At 44.6% G+C, this 19608-nt stretch overlaps 1 protein-coding gene across 19 annotated transcripts in view; it reads left to right on the top strand.

Annotated features, from left to right (window-relative positions):
• Positions 1–19608, top strand: part of DOCK9 (dedicator of cytokinesis 9) — a 345105-nt gene that overhangs the window by 240770 nt on the left and 84727 nt on the right. For all 19 annotated transcript variants that reach the window (XR_010318170.1, XM_064269962.1, XM_064269966.1 and 16 more), the window contains 6 exons: positions 9230–9376; positions 9815–9898; positions 10778–10889; positions 14447–14625; positions 14868–14981; positions 16727–16847. Coding sequence is in view for 18 of the 19 variants with exons in the window: in XM_064269962.1 (XP_064126032.1) it covers positions 9230–9376; positions 9815–9898; positions 10778–10889; positions 14447–14625; positions 14868–14981; positions 16727–16847 (757 nt within the window). In the remaining variant the exon portion in view is untranslated. The remainder of the gene's footprint in view (positions 1–9229; positions 9377–9814; positions 9899–10777; positions 10890–14446; positions 14626–14867; positions 14982–16726; positions 16848–19608) is intronic.

Here is a 19608-nt window from a genome sequence, read left to right on the forward strand (position 1 = left end):
CTGTAATCTTTATGGAAGCAGATCGCCAGTTCCTTCTCTCCTACAGAGCGGCTGAGTGGGTTCAAACCACTGACATGTCAATTAGCAGCTGAGCGTTTAACCATTGCACCAAAGGGCTTCTTCACTAGCTTAGTAAATTTCAAGTTTATTGAAATGAGAACAGTGGTTTAAGCATTAATTAAAAATGCAATGCCAAACCAAATCCACTGCCATCGAGTTGATTCCAGCTCCTCTCGACCCTATAGGACAGTGTAGAACTGCCCCCAATGATTTCCAAGGCTGTAATCCTTACGGACGCAGACTGCTGCGTCCTTCTCCCGCAGAGCGACTGGGGGGTCCAACCACCAACCTTCTGGTTAGCAGCCGAGCGCTTAAACGCTGCATGGCCAGGGCTTCTTTTCCTGTCCATAAAAACCAAACCTGTTGCTGCTGCGTTGATTCTGACTCACAGCAATCCTATAGGACAGAGTAGAACTGCCCCATAGGGTTCCCAAGGGGTGGCTGTTGGATTCAAACTGCTGACCTTTTGGTGACCAGCCAAGTTCTTAACCACTGGGTCACCAGGAGTCCTCTTAAAAAAAAAGAAAACCACCCAGTGTTTATTAAGCATCCTAACTCGTGTAGACATTCCTACACTGGGCCTTGGATGAGAGTATCTGATCCAAGTCTCTCGTCATCTATGACCAATTAATGGGCTCTGAGATTACTCAGGCTCTTTCAGGTAAATGCTCACTTTAGATTTCTTCTCTCTCTCCTTCAGTGGCTCCTTGAGATGGTGTCTGGGTATGTGTGACTTTGTGAGTGTCCCCTGGTTCCCACTAGTCTCCGCCACAAGATCACTGGTCTTGTCTGGACATGTCCTGTCAAGGTCTGACCGGCCTCCTCTGGCTGTCTGAGGTGGGAACATTGATAAACTTTTATGAAATTCAAATGTAGTAAACACAGGTGGCAATGTAACTTTTTTGTCTTGGTGATTTCGGAGTTCCTCCTGAGACATTCAGTGTCCTGGAATGGTCCTTATGAATGTGAATTTTTGCCGTATTGTAGTTGTGTGGAGGCTGGGTTGTGAGGCGTGCTGGCAGGGAGTGGAGGAACCTGTGCGGCAGATGTTGGTTCTGGTGCTGGACGCTCCCCTCATGAATGCTTGTGCTGGTGGGTCCTCGCGGGTAAGGGCCAGGAGCAATGAGGAGATCTAGGATTCCAGGGCGAGGGAGCTGGGCTCTGAGGAAGCCTTGTGGAAGGCTGCCAGATTTTTGCCAGGTGGAAGGTTTGTGGAAGGCTGTGGATTTTTGCCAGGTAGAAGGTTTGTGGAAGGCTGTAGATTTTTGCCAGGTGGAAGATTTGTGGAAGCCTGTGGATTTTTGCCAGGTAGAGGGTTGGTGATGCAGAAGCAAAAGCCATACTTGCTCTACTAGAGCAGGTGCTGGGGCCTGGCTAGGTGGTTTCCTTTTTTTTTTTTTTTAACTTTTAAATCCAGGTTAACGTTTCTGATTTTAGTGCCCAAGTAGATGCCAGATGGAAGTGGGCTCCACTTTCCACAGAGTAACGCACCATCTAAATAATGCCCAAACTGCCTTCCAAGAAAAATCTAGCAGATTGTCTACTTGGCAGTATGCAGCTACACACACACACACACACACACACACACACACACACACGTGCTCGCGCACACACACACACACGTGCTCGCGCGCACACACACACACACGTGCTCGCGCACACACACATCCTTTGAGTTTATTACCTTTCAGTTAAAACATTTTCAGATACAGGATAGGCTGAAGGCCCCACTGGATTTTTTATTGTTTTGGCCTGTCGCCTACATGAACTTGATTTCAGAGATAAAAGTGACTGTATTATGTTTAAAATATAATTGACTCATTTAGAAAATATCCATTGCCTCTGCTGTGTGCCAGGCTCAGGGGTGATGTGTGGTGCTCCAGGAGCTGTGGGTGGGGAGGGGGTAAAAGAAGACTGCCTGGAGGAGGTGTGGGCTGAGAAGGGTGTGAAGACTAAAGAGTTAGCTAGATGGAGAAGGTGAATGGGGGCACTAGGTAGAGAAGAGAACTGTAAAGGCAAAAAGCTCAGGACCCAGCACCATAGCGTCGGGGAACTGTTACGGTGCCTTCCCTCCTGTGACCCCAGCGAGGACCACGAGGGAGATTGTCTAGAGAGGTTGTTAACACTTCAGAAAATACCCACAAGAAATATATTCAGACTCAAGTACCAGTGACAAAATGAAGCATCCAAGTGCTTATTAGAAAATTAATAAAAGGAATTTAATTGCATGTGTTCTCTTCTCAAGATGCCAAATTAAGCCAGAGAACTTTAGGGATGGTAGGGACCACCTGGGAGGTATCTTCTGGCCCCCCTCCTCCCTTATTTTAGAGGTGTGGAGGCAGAGTGTAGACCCAGGAAGTGACCTGCCTGGGCTCATACAACTTAGCAGATCCCAGAACTAATGCCAGCATGAAAGCCAGCCTCTCCCGGGTGTTATGCAGTTTGCAGCCCTGTTAGTTACTTAGTTCTCCACTGCCTCAGGGGAGTAGTTAACATGTCTTTGGAGCTCTACACGAACTGCTAAAATGCTACCGTGCATAACCTTTTCCGTAAGTTAATTATATCTCGGTGCGAAAACAATATTCTGAGTTTTTAGAGGTGGTTTACTTTTAAATTGTTATCCAGCTGTGCTTAAAAACAAACACTGGCATCCAGAAGGGGAAAACTTAACCATAACATAACTTACTTTAAATAGAGATTTTAAACATGAACAGCTTTGGAGAATCTAAATGTTCACTTTTAGAGTGCCCCCTCCCCCACCCCCCGGGGTGAGTGAAGAATTCTGAGATGGCTGGTGCACCTTGTCACTGCAGATACCCTCCGGTTCTTCCCCCAAGTCACACATTCCTGATCTGTGAATGTTTCTGAAGTCTCCTGAAGCCTGCGTTCAGTTTGCCTGATTTCTTCAGAGCAATGAGTTGGGTGTGTTTGAATGAACTGTTGTTACGTTTGTCTCATATTTCCATTTTGAGAACTTGACGTTCCAGTCCCATATTCTACTGTTTTGAATTTAGGAAACAAATTCGTACTCACCACTCCTCTACCATTCGTGATGTCTAAAACTTTCATCAAATCCCCTCAGAGCTAGTTTTTGTTTGCTTTTGAGGCTGAAGATAATTGGTTTATTCTGGTGTCTTTAAAGCCCTGGCCTTGAATTTTTTCCTCGTTGGTGAGTCTTCTTAAAGTGGGATTGAGAAGACGCACACTAGTCTGTAGGTGCAGCTAAGCCAGAATCTCACAGAGAAGCCAGGTAACACTTTCAGCTTTGCACGTAGGCACCTCCCAAGGATGTCTAGCGTCTAGGAGTGTTGCAATGCGTAGTGGGATACTGAGTTGAAGTCTTCAGCACACAGTCCCATTGTCAGGGGCGTGAGTCCAGTGGGTGCACGTATACATGGAGGGGTGAATTTGCACATCGTTGTGCTTGCAGTTAGTGCTGCAGGCATGCGGAATGTGGAGGTGGCCACCTGTGACCACCTCCCAGCCCCAGCAGTAAAGCCACACCTAGCTACCTTTGCTGAGGGAAGGGTGTGAACCGGAGCGTCTCTTTGGACTAGCATCTAAAAACAGATGGACCTGTGCAGTTTGGAATGATCCTGTCTGACGGTGCCAAACTCCGGCGTTTTATAGGTGACCTGACTTGAAATTTACAGTAAATGGTTTTTGAGGAAAATATGAAACGGACCTCATCTAGGGAGCCCCTTCTCCCCCACTCTCTGTCCCTGTGGTCGACATTCTTTAGGTATTTCTTTCCTCATTATATTTAGCAGCTGTAATTTCTGCAGACTGGCCTTGTATTTCCTTTCCTCCCACACTGAATCAGGCAAATTGCTAGCGTTCCACAGGTGTCCTTCAGGAAGGGAGGTTGGGAAACCTGGCATGGGACAGAGTATGTATAAACCCTTAAGTAAGAGTGACTTGTTTAGCATTCAACTATCATCTGGCTTCAGTGAGCAAAGAAAGCTTTCATTTTGAAAAGTAGAAGAAAGGGGGTAGGCTATATATTCTAAATGTACTGTTTGGAATTCCCCTAAGCGGAACTTATGTAAGCACTGTACATACATGGAAGGCAGAATGCTCCCACGTACATTGGTGACTGAGTGCCTTGAGCAACTGTTCGCTATCTGCAGAGCACTGAGCAAGAACACAGACAGGGTGTGAATCCTCAACTTTGCACCTGGTGTAGTTGTTGGAGAAAGAAGACATTCAGCCATGACACAGTTAGACAAGAATGTGGGGAGGTGCATGTCCAAGCTTCGAGGAGGACAAGAGCTTCATGTGCAGATGGAGCTGGAACCTTGCCTGGTTCTTGGAGGATGCCGAGATGTAGGGAGAGGAAATGAGTCTTAGGCAGAGGAAGCAGCTCCTGGGAGGTGAGGACCTCTGGCCTGCTCTGTGGTGGAGCGGAGGAGATCACAGGGACTTTGAGAGCCAAACGGCGGACCTGACTTGGTGGAGGCCGTAAAGAGGCAGAGTAGGTTCTTCAGCAGGCTGACGAGACAGGAAGGTGAGCGAATGACTTGGACGCTTTTATGTTGATGAGTCCACCCACCCTCTGGAGCTTATTATGTTAAGATATCCTGGGTACTTGGCCTAAATAGCCTATGGAACAGACTCATGGGACTGTCTTTCTTTTTTTTTTTTTTTTTTACCACTCAAGAATTCTTTGTTCATTTTAATTCCATAACTATCCAAAAGGTTCAAAAATTTGAATAATCACGAGTAGTTTGTCCAACTATCAGGGACCAAGTTTGCAATCTGTTAAAATCTGATAGTTGCCTTCATACTCGGAGTTTTCAAGAAATGTATTAAGCTTATTTTCCCATGTGTTTACGTAGAAATAGGACAGAGTTACCTGTGGACTAGGTGGCGATGTCTTCCTTTTGGATCCTTTAATGATTTCTCCTCTCACAACACTTAACGTTAAATGCATTATATGTCTTGTTATTTGTCTGGGACTGTCATTTTTTTTAATATTTTTTAAACTAACTACAGTAGTGTGAGATGACATTTTAGAGAAAAGCTGATAAAGAGCTAGCGTTGTGAGGGCTGAGGTGGGATATGGGATAAGAGTGGGGAGCATTATGAATGAATAAGAGAGAATATTAAGAAAAGAGCCAGTAATGCAACCCAGCAGGTCCCACGTCTAGGTATTCACTGAAGAGAAATGAAAACATATGTCCACACAAAGACCTGTGTGCAAGTGTTCAGCTAAAAGCTCAAAACAACTCAAAGGCCCATCAAGTTGAATAAATAAACAAATTATGGTCTATCCATACAATGAGATCGCTACTCAGCAATAAAAAAGGAACTGAGTGTTGATTCTTATAACAACATGAATGAATCGCAAAGTATTATGTTACGTAAAAGAACCCACCCAAACCAAACCTGTTGCTGTCAAGTCAATTCTGACTGACTCATAGCAACCCTATAGGACAGAGTAGAGCTGCCCCATAGGGTTTCCAAGGAGCAGCTGGTGATTTTGAACTACTGACCTTTTGGTCGATGCCACCAGGTCTCCAGTTGTGAGGGGGAAAATGAAACTAAGGCTTCAGGTCAAGTTGTAATGAGAATGTGTTGCTGGAGCCCGACAAACTAGGACGTAGTGGGGCACATCCCTGGTCTGTGCACCCACCACTGGTCAGCAGCAGGTTCACAGGGTCTTCACAGCAAGGCTGAGCATGTGTGGTCAGGTGAATCCCACTCGGTCCCGGCACTGGGTGGCAGGAATTGAGCAGGTAGGATAACACGTAGGTGTCCAGCTCACAGCAGGACAGGGGACAGCAGTCACAGCACGTCAGTTGGAGGAGGCTGACCTTGCATGGACAGGCGCTGGGCCAGCAGACCCCACACCAGCAGCATTGTCGGAGGAGCAGATGGCGGTGGCTGGGCCAGTGGGGCGGCTGCCTCAGGACATGGGGCAGGGGTGGGCTTTTGATGGGCCGAGAAGTCTCACAGAGCCTGTGTCTCGTCCTCTGAGCCAGCTCTCATCTGCTCACCCCCCTGGCATCAGCCCATTACCCAGACGTTCTTCTTCTATCTCGGTTTACAGTAATCCCCATCAAGACAGCTAATGACTTAGGTGTTCTTGCCTGAGATGTGTGCCTCAGCTCACAAAAAGGCTTGTGTGTGTTTTGTTGCCACGTTAGGACTCTTCATAGTAACTACTTGTCCTTCAGGGGGAGCTTAATCTCAGCCTTCCGAGGCACTGCGTTGTCAGCTCAATCCCTGGACGCGCCTCTCTTCCCCACGCTTGCTTTCTTTTTAATAAAACTCTTTTATTACAGAAATTTTCAAGTAAACATGTAAGTGGAGGGAATAATATAATGAATCTCATGTAGTATCATCAGCTTCCACAGCTATCAACATTCTGCCTTTCTTATTTCAAATATCCACCCCCACCCCCACTTTTTCTCCTAGAGGACTTTAGAGCAATTCCCAAACATTACAACTTTACTTGAATGCATCTAACAGCGAAGAAACATAACCACAATACGGTCATCACACTCAACAAAATTAACAAGATTTCTTTATTATCATCTAAAGTCTGGTCTATATTCACTTTTCCCCAGTTGCCTCAAAAATGTTGTTTTACGGTTGGTTTGTTTGAATCGAATCAAAACAGGGTCCACACATAGCGTTTGGTTGACATGTCTCTGGAAGTCTCTCTTCATCTTGAACTGTTCCCTCTCCGTGTTTCACTTTTTTATTACTGTGTATTTGTTGAAGAAAGTAGGTTGTTCTGTAGCATTTCCCACGTTCTAGATTTGGCTGATTGTAACCTTGCGGGCACAATCCTAACTCCTATATCTTTGCCTTTCCTGTGAATTTGTGGTTATATCTTGAGGCTGGATTAGGTCCAAGCTTAGTTTTCTTTTTGGCAAGGATACCTCGTAGGTGGCACTCCGCATCCCATCAGAAGGCACATGAGGCCTGGTTGTTCCACTCTTAATGATGGTAATATTGATAAAGGCTTTAGCGATTTGGTCAGCAGCCGTTGTTGGAGCCCAACAACACTAGGACATGGCATGATGCGTCCCTGGTCTCAGCAGACCCCGCTAGTCAGCAGTAGGCTCACAGTGTCTGCCTGATCACTCATTACAGAGGTCCCCCTCCAGTTTTCATCTAACGGTTTTAGCATTCATTGGCTCATTCCTGTTCTGAAGACTAAAGGTATTTCTTGGGAGACCTCTTTTTCAGGAGCAGCCAGCTTGAGTAGCGAGCGGTCATTCCTGGTGGTTAGAGCTGGCTTTAACTGGGGTCCTAGAAGCTGATCGTTCATTGAGCTGACCCCTCAGGAGGTAGATGTACTGGTTGTACAAAAAACAAAATCCCTTTGGCATTTCAAAACTTGTACTGTTGTGTCCATTTGTTTTGATTGTCGTAAAATGTACATAATGTCACATTTACCCTTTGTAAGTGTGTGATCCAGCAGCATTGGTCACACTCACACATTGTACAGCCACCATGGTTTGTTTCCAGAACTTTTCCATCACCCCAAACGGAACTCTGTACCCATTAAAAAATCAAGCACCATTGCCCCTCCCCTGGCCTATGGTAACCACTAATCTACTTTTTGTCTCTACGCATTTGCCTGTTCTAGATTTAAAATAAATGAAAACCTGTTGCCATCGAGTCCAACTCACTGACCCTATAGGACAGAGTAGACTGCCCCATAGGGCTCCTAAGGCTGTGATCTTTACGGAGGCAGACTGCCACAGCTTTCTCCCGTGCGTTTGAACTGCTTAACCATTGCGCCACCAGGCCCCCTTCTGTTCTGGATGCTTCATGTAAATGGGATCATGTACTATTTGTCCTTTTGTGTCTGGCATCTTTCACTTCACATAATGTTTTCAGGGTCAATCCATATTGTAGCATTATTAGAATGCTGTTCCTTTTTATGGTAAAAAAAATATTCCATTGTCCATGTATACCACTGTTTGCTTATCCATTCATCTGTTGATGGACACTTGGTTGTTTCCACCTTTTGGCTCACGTGAATAATGCTGCAGTGACCGCTGGTGTACAAGTATCTGTTTGACGCCTTGCTTTCAGTTCTCTTGGGTATTTAAATGTAACGGGAAGCCGTAAATGTAAGGGAGCACCTGGTGTAGTGCGCTGCACATTGCAGGGTCTCAATAAATTGTTCCAGTTTCTGGGAACGGGGTGGAGGAGTCAGCATGGCATCACATGGCAGAAAGAGCACTGGCCTCAGTCTCGCGGTAGATCCAAGTTTGCCACCTGTTAGCTGTATCAACAAGCACACACTTGCCATACCTCTCTGATCCTTTGTAAAAATGACGATTAGACTCATGAGGGATCATGTAAGAATTTAATGAAAAAGTACGTAAGAGCTACCTAGTACAGCACTTGGCACGTGGAAGACATTTTACATGGTAACTGATTGCTAAGTAGCCTAGGTTCTGTTTCTTATGAAAACATTCCTGATCGGGAACACTTATTTTTGAAGAGGACTACTTCTAAGCTGTCCAGTTATGTACAATCATCAATCTGTATATTTTCAGTTTCAATGCTTAAAGCTTAAACCCAAGCCAGTGTTTTTCAAGGAGAGATTTGGGAGGTACAGGTATCAGAATCATCCAGGGTGTCCAGTAACAATACAAGCTCTTGCACCTTCTGCCCCTGCCCCCTGCCGAGACCTGAGTCCGAATCTCTGGAGTGGAGGCTGAATCTACGTTTTTCCAAACACCTCCAAGGCATTTATTACACTGAGGTTTGAGAGCCCTGGGTCTAATCCATAGCGTTGGTTTAAAGTATTTGAGTATGTGTATAGTACCTTAAGGAACCCCTGGGTGGTGCAAACAGGTGACACACTGGGCTGCTAACCGAAAGGTTGGAAGTTCGAGTCCACTCAGGGGCACCTCAGAAGAAAGCACTTCGGACCTACTTCTGAAAAATCGGCCGCTGAAAACCGTATGGAGCCAGTTCTACTATGACATATGGGAATGCCATGAGTCGGAATCTACTCCACGGCAGCTGGTGTGTGTGTGTGCACGTGTGTGTATAGTACTTCCAAAGAAGAAGGAACAACTCTTTGTTTCAGACAAAAAGATTAGAATCCTAGGTTTTTAAAATGGACTCAGGTAAAATTTTTTGTTTCCCAAAGGCTGTAACTCCAAAGATAATAACTGTTTAAAATTCTTTTTAGTTACTGCGAAACCAGAGGTTCCCTGCATCCTACCACCACGCAGTGGAAACTGTCGTTAACATGCTGATGCCACACATCACTCAGAAGTTCAGAGATAACCCAGACGCATCGAAGAACGCAAATCATAGCCTTGCTGGTTTCATCAAGGTGAGTCTCAAGAGTGATGATGTCACTGAAATGACTAAAAGGTTCCTTGTAAGTAGCTCTCTAGCAGAATGACTAGTGCATAGTAGGTGCTCAGTCAACACTGGTTGTACAGCAGAGTGACTGGTATACGGTAGGCGTTAGCATTGGTTGTACAGCAGAGTGACTGGTATACGGTAGGCGTTAGCATTGGTTGTACAGCAGAGTGACTGGTATACGGTAGGCGTTAGCATTGGTTGTACAGCAGAGTGACTGGTATACGGTAGGCGTTAGCATTGGTTGTACAGCAGAGTGACTGGTATACAGTAGATGTTCAGTCAATGTCAATTGCATGTTTTCATGCCAAAGTATAAACTTATTAACAATAAACATTGATTTGAACACAACTTTACAAAAGTCTTGGGCCTGAAGTACTTACCTTGGTGGCTTTTTCCTCCACAGAGATGTTTCACCTTCATGGACAGGGGCTTTGTTTTTAAGCAGATCAACAACTACATCAGCTGCTTTGCCCCTGGAGACCCAAAGGTAATACGGACGCTGCACACACTGCCTTTTCTCCCTCGTGTTACCTCTGGAGATCCGCCTGTTTGTCCCGGTGGTTCACGTCAGGATACCCCTGGAGTCTCGGAGGCACAGCTCACCCTCCTCTCTGGGTGACACTAGTGTTTACATTTGTGTTAGTGTTGAGATATTAAACCAGTCGCTGTGGAGTCCATGCCAAATCATGGGGACCCCGTGCATGTCACAGTAGAACTGTGCTTCACAGGGTTTTCAGTGGCAGAAGCAGATCGCCACTGTCTGAGGCGTCTCTGGTTGCGCTTGTACTTCCAACCTTGCCGTTAGCAGCTGAGCGCCTGGTGATCAGCCATTCGCACCAACAGGGTCTGGTGTGAGATAGTAGGGACACATTCACCCCAAATGAGAACTGAACCTACCTGAAATGACTTCTCAGGGGCAAAACTGAAGTATAGGTGTTGTGACTCACAGTTTACTTAACAAGGTAACAGACTTAGCCATGTAGCTTTTCTCTGGTAGAGGTATCTCTTCCGGTTTCTTCCCTTGGGTTTTTTTTTTTTTTTTTTGAAACTTCTTTCTAATTAATTTTCTTATTGTATTGCTTCTCTGTCTATAAATATAAGCTGTCTGATATCAATTACTGAAGTTGGAAGAGCATAAATAATAAATACGTTAAGAGTCAGTAGAAGACATTGTTTAATAAAATATGTTCTCGCCTTTCAAACAAATTCCTCCAGCCATTCTCGAATCCCTAAAATGGAACGGAAAATGCAATTCCAAGAGGGTCAGTGAACTAAAGACTGGGTGCCCTTATTCCTCGTAGGTTTTTGAGGGTGCTGAATAAGATAACCAGGGAGATGTTTAATTTATGACTTTTTTTTCCTGCAGACCCTTTTTGAATACAAATTTGAATTTCTCCGTGTGGTGTGCAATCACGAACATTACATTCCTTTGAATTTACCAATGCCATTTGGGAAAGGCCGAATTCAAAGATATCAAGGTAATATGTCTTCCTTTATATTAATCTTTTCATAGAGCCATTTATATTTTATGAGAAAAGAGAATGGATCCAAACATGACATTAGAATTTTTTAAATTTTTTTTCATGAATTGAAAAGTTTTCCTATTACGTTTCCATTTTAAAAGGTATTGGTGAAAATGCTATGTGGAGAACTTTTCAGCGAATTTAGCAGACTACAGATTATGCCTATATGACTATTTTTCATTGAAAAATTCCTTTGCTTAAACAATAGAAATCCATTTTACTTACCGTAGTTTATTTTTATTTGTTCCACTTTTTTCTTATAAATTAGCTTTTGTTTCACAAGCTGAGGAGTCACATGACGCTCCTGTAGGTAGGTGTGGGTGCGATGCCAGCTTTCTTGCATTTTCCTCCTTTACAAAGAATGCAAGTGGTTGCCAAGTGCCTACGTGTGCTGCTCGCTCGGGCAGTTCCTAGCTCCCTTGATCCATGTCTACACTCTTGATAAACCAGCGGATTGTTTGCCCTGTAGCTAAGACCTGGCTGTACCATCCTGGGAGGCATCTGGTATGTTTTTCCTGGGGTTACCAGGTCCTCTAGAATGTTTCTTTAAGAAGGAAAAGAAACAAAAAGCCCTGCTTCACCCAAAGAATTCGTCATAGCCATTGTCTATGGTGGTGGCAGACACCTAAATCACAGGCAGCACAGCCTTTTCATCGGCTTTTTATGTTTGCATGTTGAGTCTTTAAACTGTTCTGTGTCCTCTTTTTTAAGCTTGAGCTCATAGCGATTTCTTTGTCTTCACTGAGTAAATAAAATTAACCAAGTTAAGCTAAAGGTCTGTCAAGTAATATCTACTGAGTTCAGAGCGTTGAATGTGCTCAGGATTATTTGTGCTCAAGGAGAGAGAAAGCGGGCAAGATGCCACCAAACTCTTTATAACACCTGATCAACCACCTGTGAAATTCAGAGAAACACGCAGAACTAAGAGACGTGTTTCTCTGCTCCAAAGCAGGCTGCCCCTCCTTTTGAGGAGAGAGAGGGGAGATGAAACCCTGGAGTTGGCATTCCTGTGTTCAGCAAACAGCTCCCCAGCACCCACTGTGTGTCAGGAACTGCCCTAGCCTCCGCGATACTGTCATGGACGACGTCGACGAAAACCCCTGGCTGTTTGGCGCGAGGAGAATACAGAGCGTATTAGATAGCAATGGGTGCTAAGTAAAGGGGGTATGAGAGGGTGGTGCCAGCTGCCATTGAAGTAGGCTGCCAGGGAAAGCCTCACCGAGAAGCTGACTTTGGGAGAATAGTCTAAAGAAAGTGAGGGCCTGATGGACCGTGTGTGTCTGGGGAGAAAGCTTTCTGGGCCAGGAACAGCGAGACATTCAGAGATCTTGGCTCCAACCCCAGCCTGTTTCTCTGGCCTCAGTCCCCACTATTCCCCATATTTCAGACACACCTGCCTACTCCCAGCTCCTCAGACATGACATGCAAGCAGACTCAGGCCCACCTACAACCCCCCTCGCCCTTAAATAGCCTGTGGGGTCCTCTTCGTCCTTCCTGGCCAGTCACTCAAAAGCTCCTGGGTTGGGCTCCCTCTCCCCAGAACCCAACTGGAGTTACTTGCTCTGTCTCTCTCCCCCCCTCATCCCCACCCTGCACCCCCAAGCCTCACCCCCCCCCCCCCACACACACACAGTGAGTTACTGGCCTGCTGTGTTTGGGAATTGTGGCTTTCCCTTTTTACCTGGCAGGTGCAGAGAGCACTGCTTCACCCGAATGGCTGCTCACTGAACGTGTTCATGCCCGTTCTGCCCCCTGGCCTGGCAGGGCCCAGTGATTTATCCTGTAGAGCGGTCTGAAATGAGAACCCCTCAAATGCCCGCAGACTGCAGCCACAGTTTACACAACCTCTTAGGAACTCCCCGGGGTATTTGCAGCAAGAGAGGCTGCCCTTATGAGTGGGCGTGGGCACTACACAAACAGGAGCCAGTCGCTTGCTGTGCAGCAGATTCTGACTCCTGGCAGCCCCATGTGTGTCAGAGCAGGACTGTGCTGCATAGGGTTTTCAGTGGCTAATGTGTAAGAAGTAGATCGCCGGGCCTTTCCTCAGAGGTACCTCTGGGTGGATTTGAACCTCCAGCCTTTGGTTAGCAGCTGAACACGTTAGCCATTTATACCACCCAGGGACTCCATACTGATAAGAATAAATATTACTTTTAAGCATTCACCTTTCTCTCTCCCTTCTTACCTGCTGCTCTGTCTGTGTATCTCTTGCACACACACACACATACACACACACACACGCAGTTAAACCCGTAAATAGTTTTCTTCTAAAGAGTTTATTTGGGTTCAAGCTCTGAACTGTATTTTGGAAGAACTGGGCTTAATAATCGTAAAGAGTAAACATGACCATTCTGGAAAATGAACACTCCCCCTTGCTTCTGCTGAAGGGCTTAATAGGACTTGGATCAGTATTTTGGAGAGCTTTAGACGCAGCTTTCTGATGCAGGGTTCAAGTCGGAGGAGAGATCAGGGAATTGATAGAGGTTCCTTTGCTGATGGGTTCAGTGTAGCAGCTCCAATCGTAGGTACAGTTGACTGCAAACCTGTATGTGGGCTTTAGAGTCTAAATGTTTAGCTGCTTTCTTTTAACCCTTCCTGAGTAGAGTTCATGTTTGCTGCTTTTTCTCCTGAAAGCCTTTTCATTTTGTCATCTAGCTTGTCGATGATTCACTAGTGCAGTTCGGTGCTTTGCCTGTCTTAGTTTTAGTTTATATTGCTTTTTCATCAGCCTTTAGAGGTGCAGTAGTATTAAGACTTTTAGAAAATACTGCATTAAGTAAGTTCTTCATTCAGCAGGAGCTGAATAGATGATGTGATAACTCTTTAAAAACGCTTTGGATTTTAATGGGAGTATATAGGCATCCAACATCCGTTGCCATCGAGTAGATTGACTGATAGCGACCCTATAGGACAGAGGAGAACTGCCCCACAGGGCTTCCAAGGAGCGGCTGGTGGATTTGAACTGCCCACCTTTTGGTTAGCAGCCGAGCTCTTATGACCAGTAAATGGATACATGGAATTCCTGCAGTAAAAAAAAAAAAATTTTTTTTTTTAAAGAACTTGTTAATAGACTGTGTATTTATTTTCTTTCTTTAATTACATACTTGTTATGCAGAAATTACTCCTCTATAATCCTATTAATTAGAACAATAACTTTGTTTTTTTAACTTAACGTCAGTAACAAATTACATTAGTAATGTAACATATGCTGTTCTTGATTATAAAAATTGGTACTAAAACTATTAATTAACTTAATAATTATGTAGAATGCAGGGTGTTCCAAAATCACAAGCCAGTGTGATTACTTGTGTTCAGATTCTGTTCTCACTTTCGAGTTAGGCGTGTCGAGAAGTAGAGCAATTGTCTAGATAACCAACCCTTTCATATTTGAAGCCAAGTCTGATCATTTGCTGGGACACACAGGTTGGGAAGAGTGCAGAAGGGACTTTGGTTTCTATTTTATTCAAACAGTGTCACCTCCACTCTGATGAAAGCAGTCTCTGTCCTTTCAGATCTCCAGCTTGATTACTCGCTAACAGATGAATTCTGCAGAAACCACTTCCTGGTGGGGCTACTGCTGAGGGAGGTGGGGACTGCTCTTCAGGAGTTTAGAGAAGTCCGTCTGATTGCCATCAGCGTGCTCAAGAACCTGCTGATAAAACATTCTTTTGATGACAGATACGCTTCAAGGGTGAGTGGTTCCCAGTGGAAGGAAATAGGAATTAAGAAACATTCTTTATTTTAGGTAATATAAAGAACACAACCAATTGGAAAACTCGTGGTACAGCACTAGGACTTTTCCCAATTTAAGCAATAAAATCAAATGTCCGTCTTTACAAGAAGGATCTAACTAAAGATGATGACCAGTGACAACTCAGGCTGTCATTAAATACTCACAGTTATGGGAAAACTTACAAATTGTCTTTGTTTCAGAGCCATCAAGCAAGGATAGCCACTCTCTACCTACCTCTGTTTGGTCTGCTTATTGAAAATGTCCAGCGGATCAATGTGAGGGATGTGTCACCCTTCCCTGTGAACCCCGGCAGTGTACGTAAGCAGAGTCATGTAGACACATCCTTCCTTTTCGTTTTTGCCAGTGAAACCATAATCACCTGCAGTGCTCCTGATAAACTGCACGTCTGGCTCAGGTGCGACCAGTCAGGACGCTTTTTAAGCTCTTGTTGAAACATGCGTGCTCCCTGATGGGCCAGTATCTTGTAAGATCTCAGCACCTTCCTTTGTGCATTCAACAAAAGTATATGGGGTGGAGGGGAGACAGAGGCAGAGGCAGAGGGTGGTAAACAAGAGCGTAGCCTGAACCTGTCTGTCATGAAAGCTCAGTTTTCAGCCCAGCTCTGAGGGTGATATACTAAGCAGTCTTGGACAAGCCACCTCTTTGAGCTGTATTTTCTTCCTGTCTGTAAAATCAGCAAGTTCTAGTGAATGTCAGGGATATCAAGTGAGTTACATGAGGTCACACCCTCCAAGAACTGACTGCCTTAATTGATACTGTCTTTTTTTTTGAGCAACCATTTAAAGATGGCGTTGGAAATTAAGCTCCCTGAAGGATGACCTCAGGACTTATCTCAAAACTTTTCGGTTGGAGTTTGTTCTAGGTTTTACTCAATCCTTGATTACATGCTGATTTATCTTGTGATTTGAAAAGATTCTTGCTGTCATCTTACAATTCAGCTTTGTCAGAGCATTATCACTGTCATTTACGGTTTCCATGAATTGCATGAGGCTTTTCAATTATTAAACTAAAGTAATTTTTAATAAAGTTACTGAGTCCGGCACAACTAGGTGGAGCCCAGCTACCACCACTAACTGCTCTGATAGGGATCACAAGAGAAGGTCCTGGACAGAGCTGGAGAAAAATGTAGAACAAAACTCAAACTCACAAAAAAAGACCAGACTTACTGGTCTGACAGAAACTGGAGAAACCCCAAGAGTATGGCCCCCAGACATGTTTTTACCTCAGTACTGAAGTCACCTCCGAGGTTTACCCTTCAGCCAAAGATTAGATAGGCCCTTAAAACAAGACAAGACTAAATGGGCACACCAGCCCAGGGGCAAGGACAAGAAGGTAGGAGGGGACAGGAAAGCTGGTAATGGGGAACCAGAAATCGAGAAGGGGAAAGTGACCATGTCATGGAGTTGGCAGCCAATGTCACAAAACAATATCTGTATTAATTATCCCATGAGAAACCAATTTGCTCTGTAAACCTTCATCTAAACCACAATAAAATAAATAAATGAACTCACTACAAAGTGATATCCCAGTTTTGACATATCAACTTCAAAATTAGTATAATTTCTCCACTGATTGGGAGCTCACATGAAGCTTTAAACTTGTGGAGATTTTTAATTGGTACTGCTGTAATTCACTGTTGCTCGTTTGGGAGAGCATCCATGTCCCAGTTAGAGAGACAATGTGAGGCTTTCTGTGAAGGAAAAAATACCCTGAAATAATCTAAACCTAGAATTCAGGATAGGAAAAGATGCAAGAGCAGCTGGGGAAAGAAAAACAATGGCTTTATAGAATGTAAAAAAAAAATTTTTTTTTTTGAGGCTTGAAATATTCTGTGTCCTCTTCCCTCCTTGCCCTGCTTGGATCCATCTGCCATCTTCCCTCTCCACACATGACAGTGTGGCTGCTTCTCCCACTCAGGAGTTCTTAGCATGTCAGGTTGTTCTGTCTTGTGCTCACATTTACCCTCACACTTCCAAGAACATTTGATGAGTCCTTCTGAATCATCTTTGATTATTTCTTCTTTTTCCCCCTTTGACAGACTGTGAAGGATGAGTCACTTAGCTTGCCAGCTGCGAACCCATTAGTGACACCACAGAAGTCTGGCAACACGTTGGATAACAACCTGCACAAAGATCTCTTTGGTGCTATCTCCGGCATCGGTAATATCTCTTACCTGCTTCTCACTGGGTGAACTCTCAAAGTACCTTCAATCAGATATTTGCCCAATGCCCCAAACTTGTGAATTAGAATTTTAAAACCCAAGTCTCTGCATTGAATATTTTTTCCTTTTTGTGATACTTAAATGACTGAAATTCTTTGATTTACTCTAAAATACCCACAAAAAACCAAACCCACTACCATCGAATCAATTCCAACTTCTAATGAGCCTACAGGACAGAGTAGAGCTGCCCTATAGGGTTTCCAAAGCTGTGAATCTTTATGGAGAAACCCTGGTGGTACAGTACTAAAGAGTTGTGGCTGCTAACCAAAATCTACCAGCTGCTCCTTGGAAACCCAGTGGGGCAATTCTACTCTGTCCTATAGGGTCACTATGAGTTGGAATCGACTCGACAGCAGTGGGGAAATCTTTATGGAAGCAGACTGCCATGTCTGTCTCCCGTGGAGCAGCTAGCGTGTTTGAACTGCTAACCTTTTGGTTAGCAGCTGAGCACTTAACCACTGTGCCACCAGGGCTCCTCTAAAACAGAGGTTCCAAAACCCTCATTAATACCTAACAGTACATGGTACTGTCTGCTTTTCATTTAACCCTTAAGTTAATTTATCATTTAAATCTTCAAACTGGATTGTCTATGCTTTTAGGAAGGTGGGGATGGAGAGAGGGGTCATTTGTGGTGTTAGTGACGTAGATGAAACTTGAGAGGGAAATGCCTGAAGGAGAAAGCGTTTCGTTGTTAGAATCCAATCCTAAAATCAATTTTTTTAAATCTCCTTTCCCCTAGAATATTTTTTCTGTCTGAAATAATGTAAGAGCTTCCCCTGAGGGGGAGGAAAACAGATCGCATAAATAAAAACGGAAACTGAGTCGTTTCTCCATAAGAAAATGCCTGAGAAATGTCCTTATTAGTATTCTGACTAACTGAGCCCCTGTGCCCGCTCCTTTGTAAGATAGGGTACAAAAAAATACCTTGACAGAGTTGTCATAGACATTCCCAGGCATCTTCCGCTTTCATTTCTCACTGTCTTTTCCCAAACTTGGAAGAAATGAAGCATCATGCTCCGCCTAAGAAAGGAGCCCTGCTGGCACAACACCTGAGAGCTCACTACTGTAGGGTTTCTATGAGTCAGAATCAACTCAGTGGCAATGGGTTTGGTTTTGAGTTTTTCTGCTAACTGAAAGATTGGCAGTTCAAACTCATCCAGTGGCTCCACGGGAGAAAGACCTGGAAATCTCCTCCACTAAAGATTACAGCCGAGAAAACCCTACGGGGCAGCTCCATGCTGTCACACGGGATTGCTGTGAGTCAGAATTGACTGGCCAGCAGCTAACACACCACCACCTAGTGCTTAGACTACCCAACAATGGGACCAATTCATGGGGCGGCTTAAAGGGCAATCCTTTTAATCAGTTCATTCACAGGACTATCCTTCACTTTGAGTTTATCACCTTACCTTCTGTGTTGTTGTTAGTGTACCGTTTCATGTAGCTGATGAGATAGGTGAGTATACAAAATTGGAAACCCCACGCTAACAACCAGATTTATCCTACTGCATCAACCCTTAATTTCATGTCATCCCGGCCTCATTTGGCTCTTGTAAAGACTGAAGGAGTTAATTCATGGAAAACTTGGGGAGCAGAGCCTGACACTTGGTAAACACTTGGTCAGTGTTAGCCGCCGTTGGGAGTGTCCATCTGCCCCTCTCCCAGCCTTCACCCTTCTGTGCCCCGTGCCTGCCCACCACTTGAGGAGTAGGGAGCGGGCTCTCCTGCAAAAGGTTTTATTTATTTATTTATTTTCTGAGAGAAGTAGTTTAAAGGAATCAGCTCTTTCACAAATATTAGAATAATTGGGGTCCAGTTACATTTTATGGGCTAGTCAGAGCATAAACCTCTTTAGTCTTTTTTTATCCCTACTATCTAAAATAGTATCGTCGATCACATTTAGAATATGGCATGAACTCGGGCTGTGAGGTATAAGCCGTGAGCTAGTATCCACCTCAGAGCACCAGCCTCAGCCTTTCCTGCTGGGGACTTGTTGGTTCGCTTTTCCTTACTGGCTTTCCGGGACACAGGGGCTGGGAGCCTGCTTGTCTGGCCCACCAGCCCCTAAAGGAACACCCGAGACGCACATGTAGCCTCTGACAAGGCAGGCCCCTCGCGCACCTCCGCTTTGAAGACTCTCTCCCCTGGCCACATGGAGAGCCAGATTCTGCTCTGCTCTGGCCGTCACAGGCAAGGTGGCAGGTGCTTCAGCCCCTGCAGGTCCGTGGACTCTGGCTGCTCCACAGGGAATTGTTGATGATACTTTCATTCTCTTGTTTTTACAAACTTGCTCATAGAATTCCGTGATTATTTCTTTAATTTAATTGATTGGGTATTTCAAGATCTTCTATTGCTATTTTTTTTTCTTAATTTTTATTGTGTTTTAAGTGAAAGTTTACAAATCAAGTCAGTCTCTCGTACAAAAATTTATATACACCTTGCTATATATATTCCTAGTTGCTCTCCCTACAATCAAACAGCACACTCCTTCTCTCCACCCTGTATTCTCCGCGTCCATTCAACTAGTTTCTGTCCCCCTCTGCCTTCTCATCTCCCCTCCAGACAGAAGTGGCCCACATAGTCTCATGTGTCTACTTCAGCCAAGAAGCTCACTCCTCACCAGTATCATTTTCTGTCTTATAGTCCAGTCCAATCCCTGCTGAAGAGTTGGCTTTGGGAATGGTTCCAGTCTTGGGCTA

The sequence above is a fragment of the Loxodonta africana genome, chromosome 17, assembly GCF_030014295.1.
Source record: "Loxodonta africana isolate mLoxAfr1 chromosome 17, mLoxAfr1.hap2, whole genome shotgun sequence".
Classification (NCBI taxonomy): domain Eukaryota; kingdom Metazoa; phylum Chordata; class Mammalia; order Proboscidea; family Elephantidae; genus Loxodonta; species Loxodonta africana.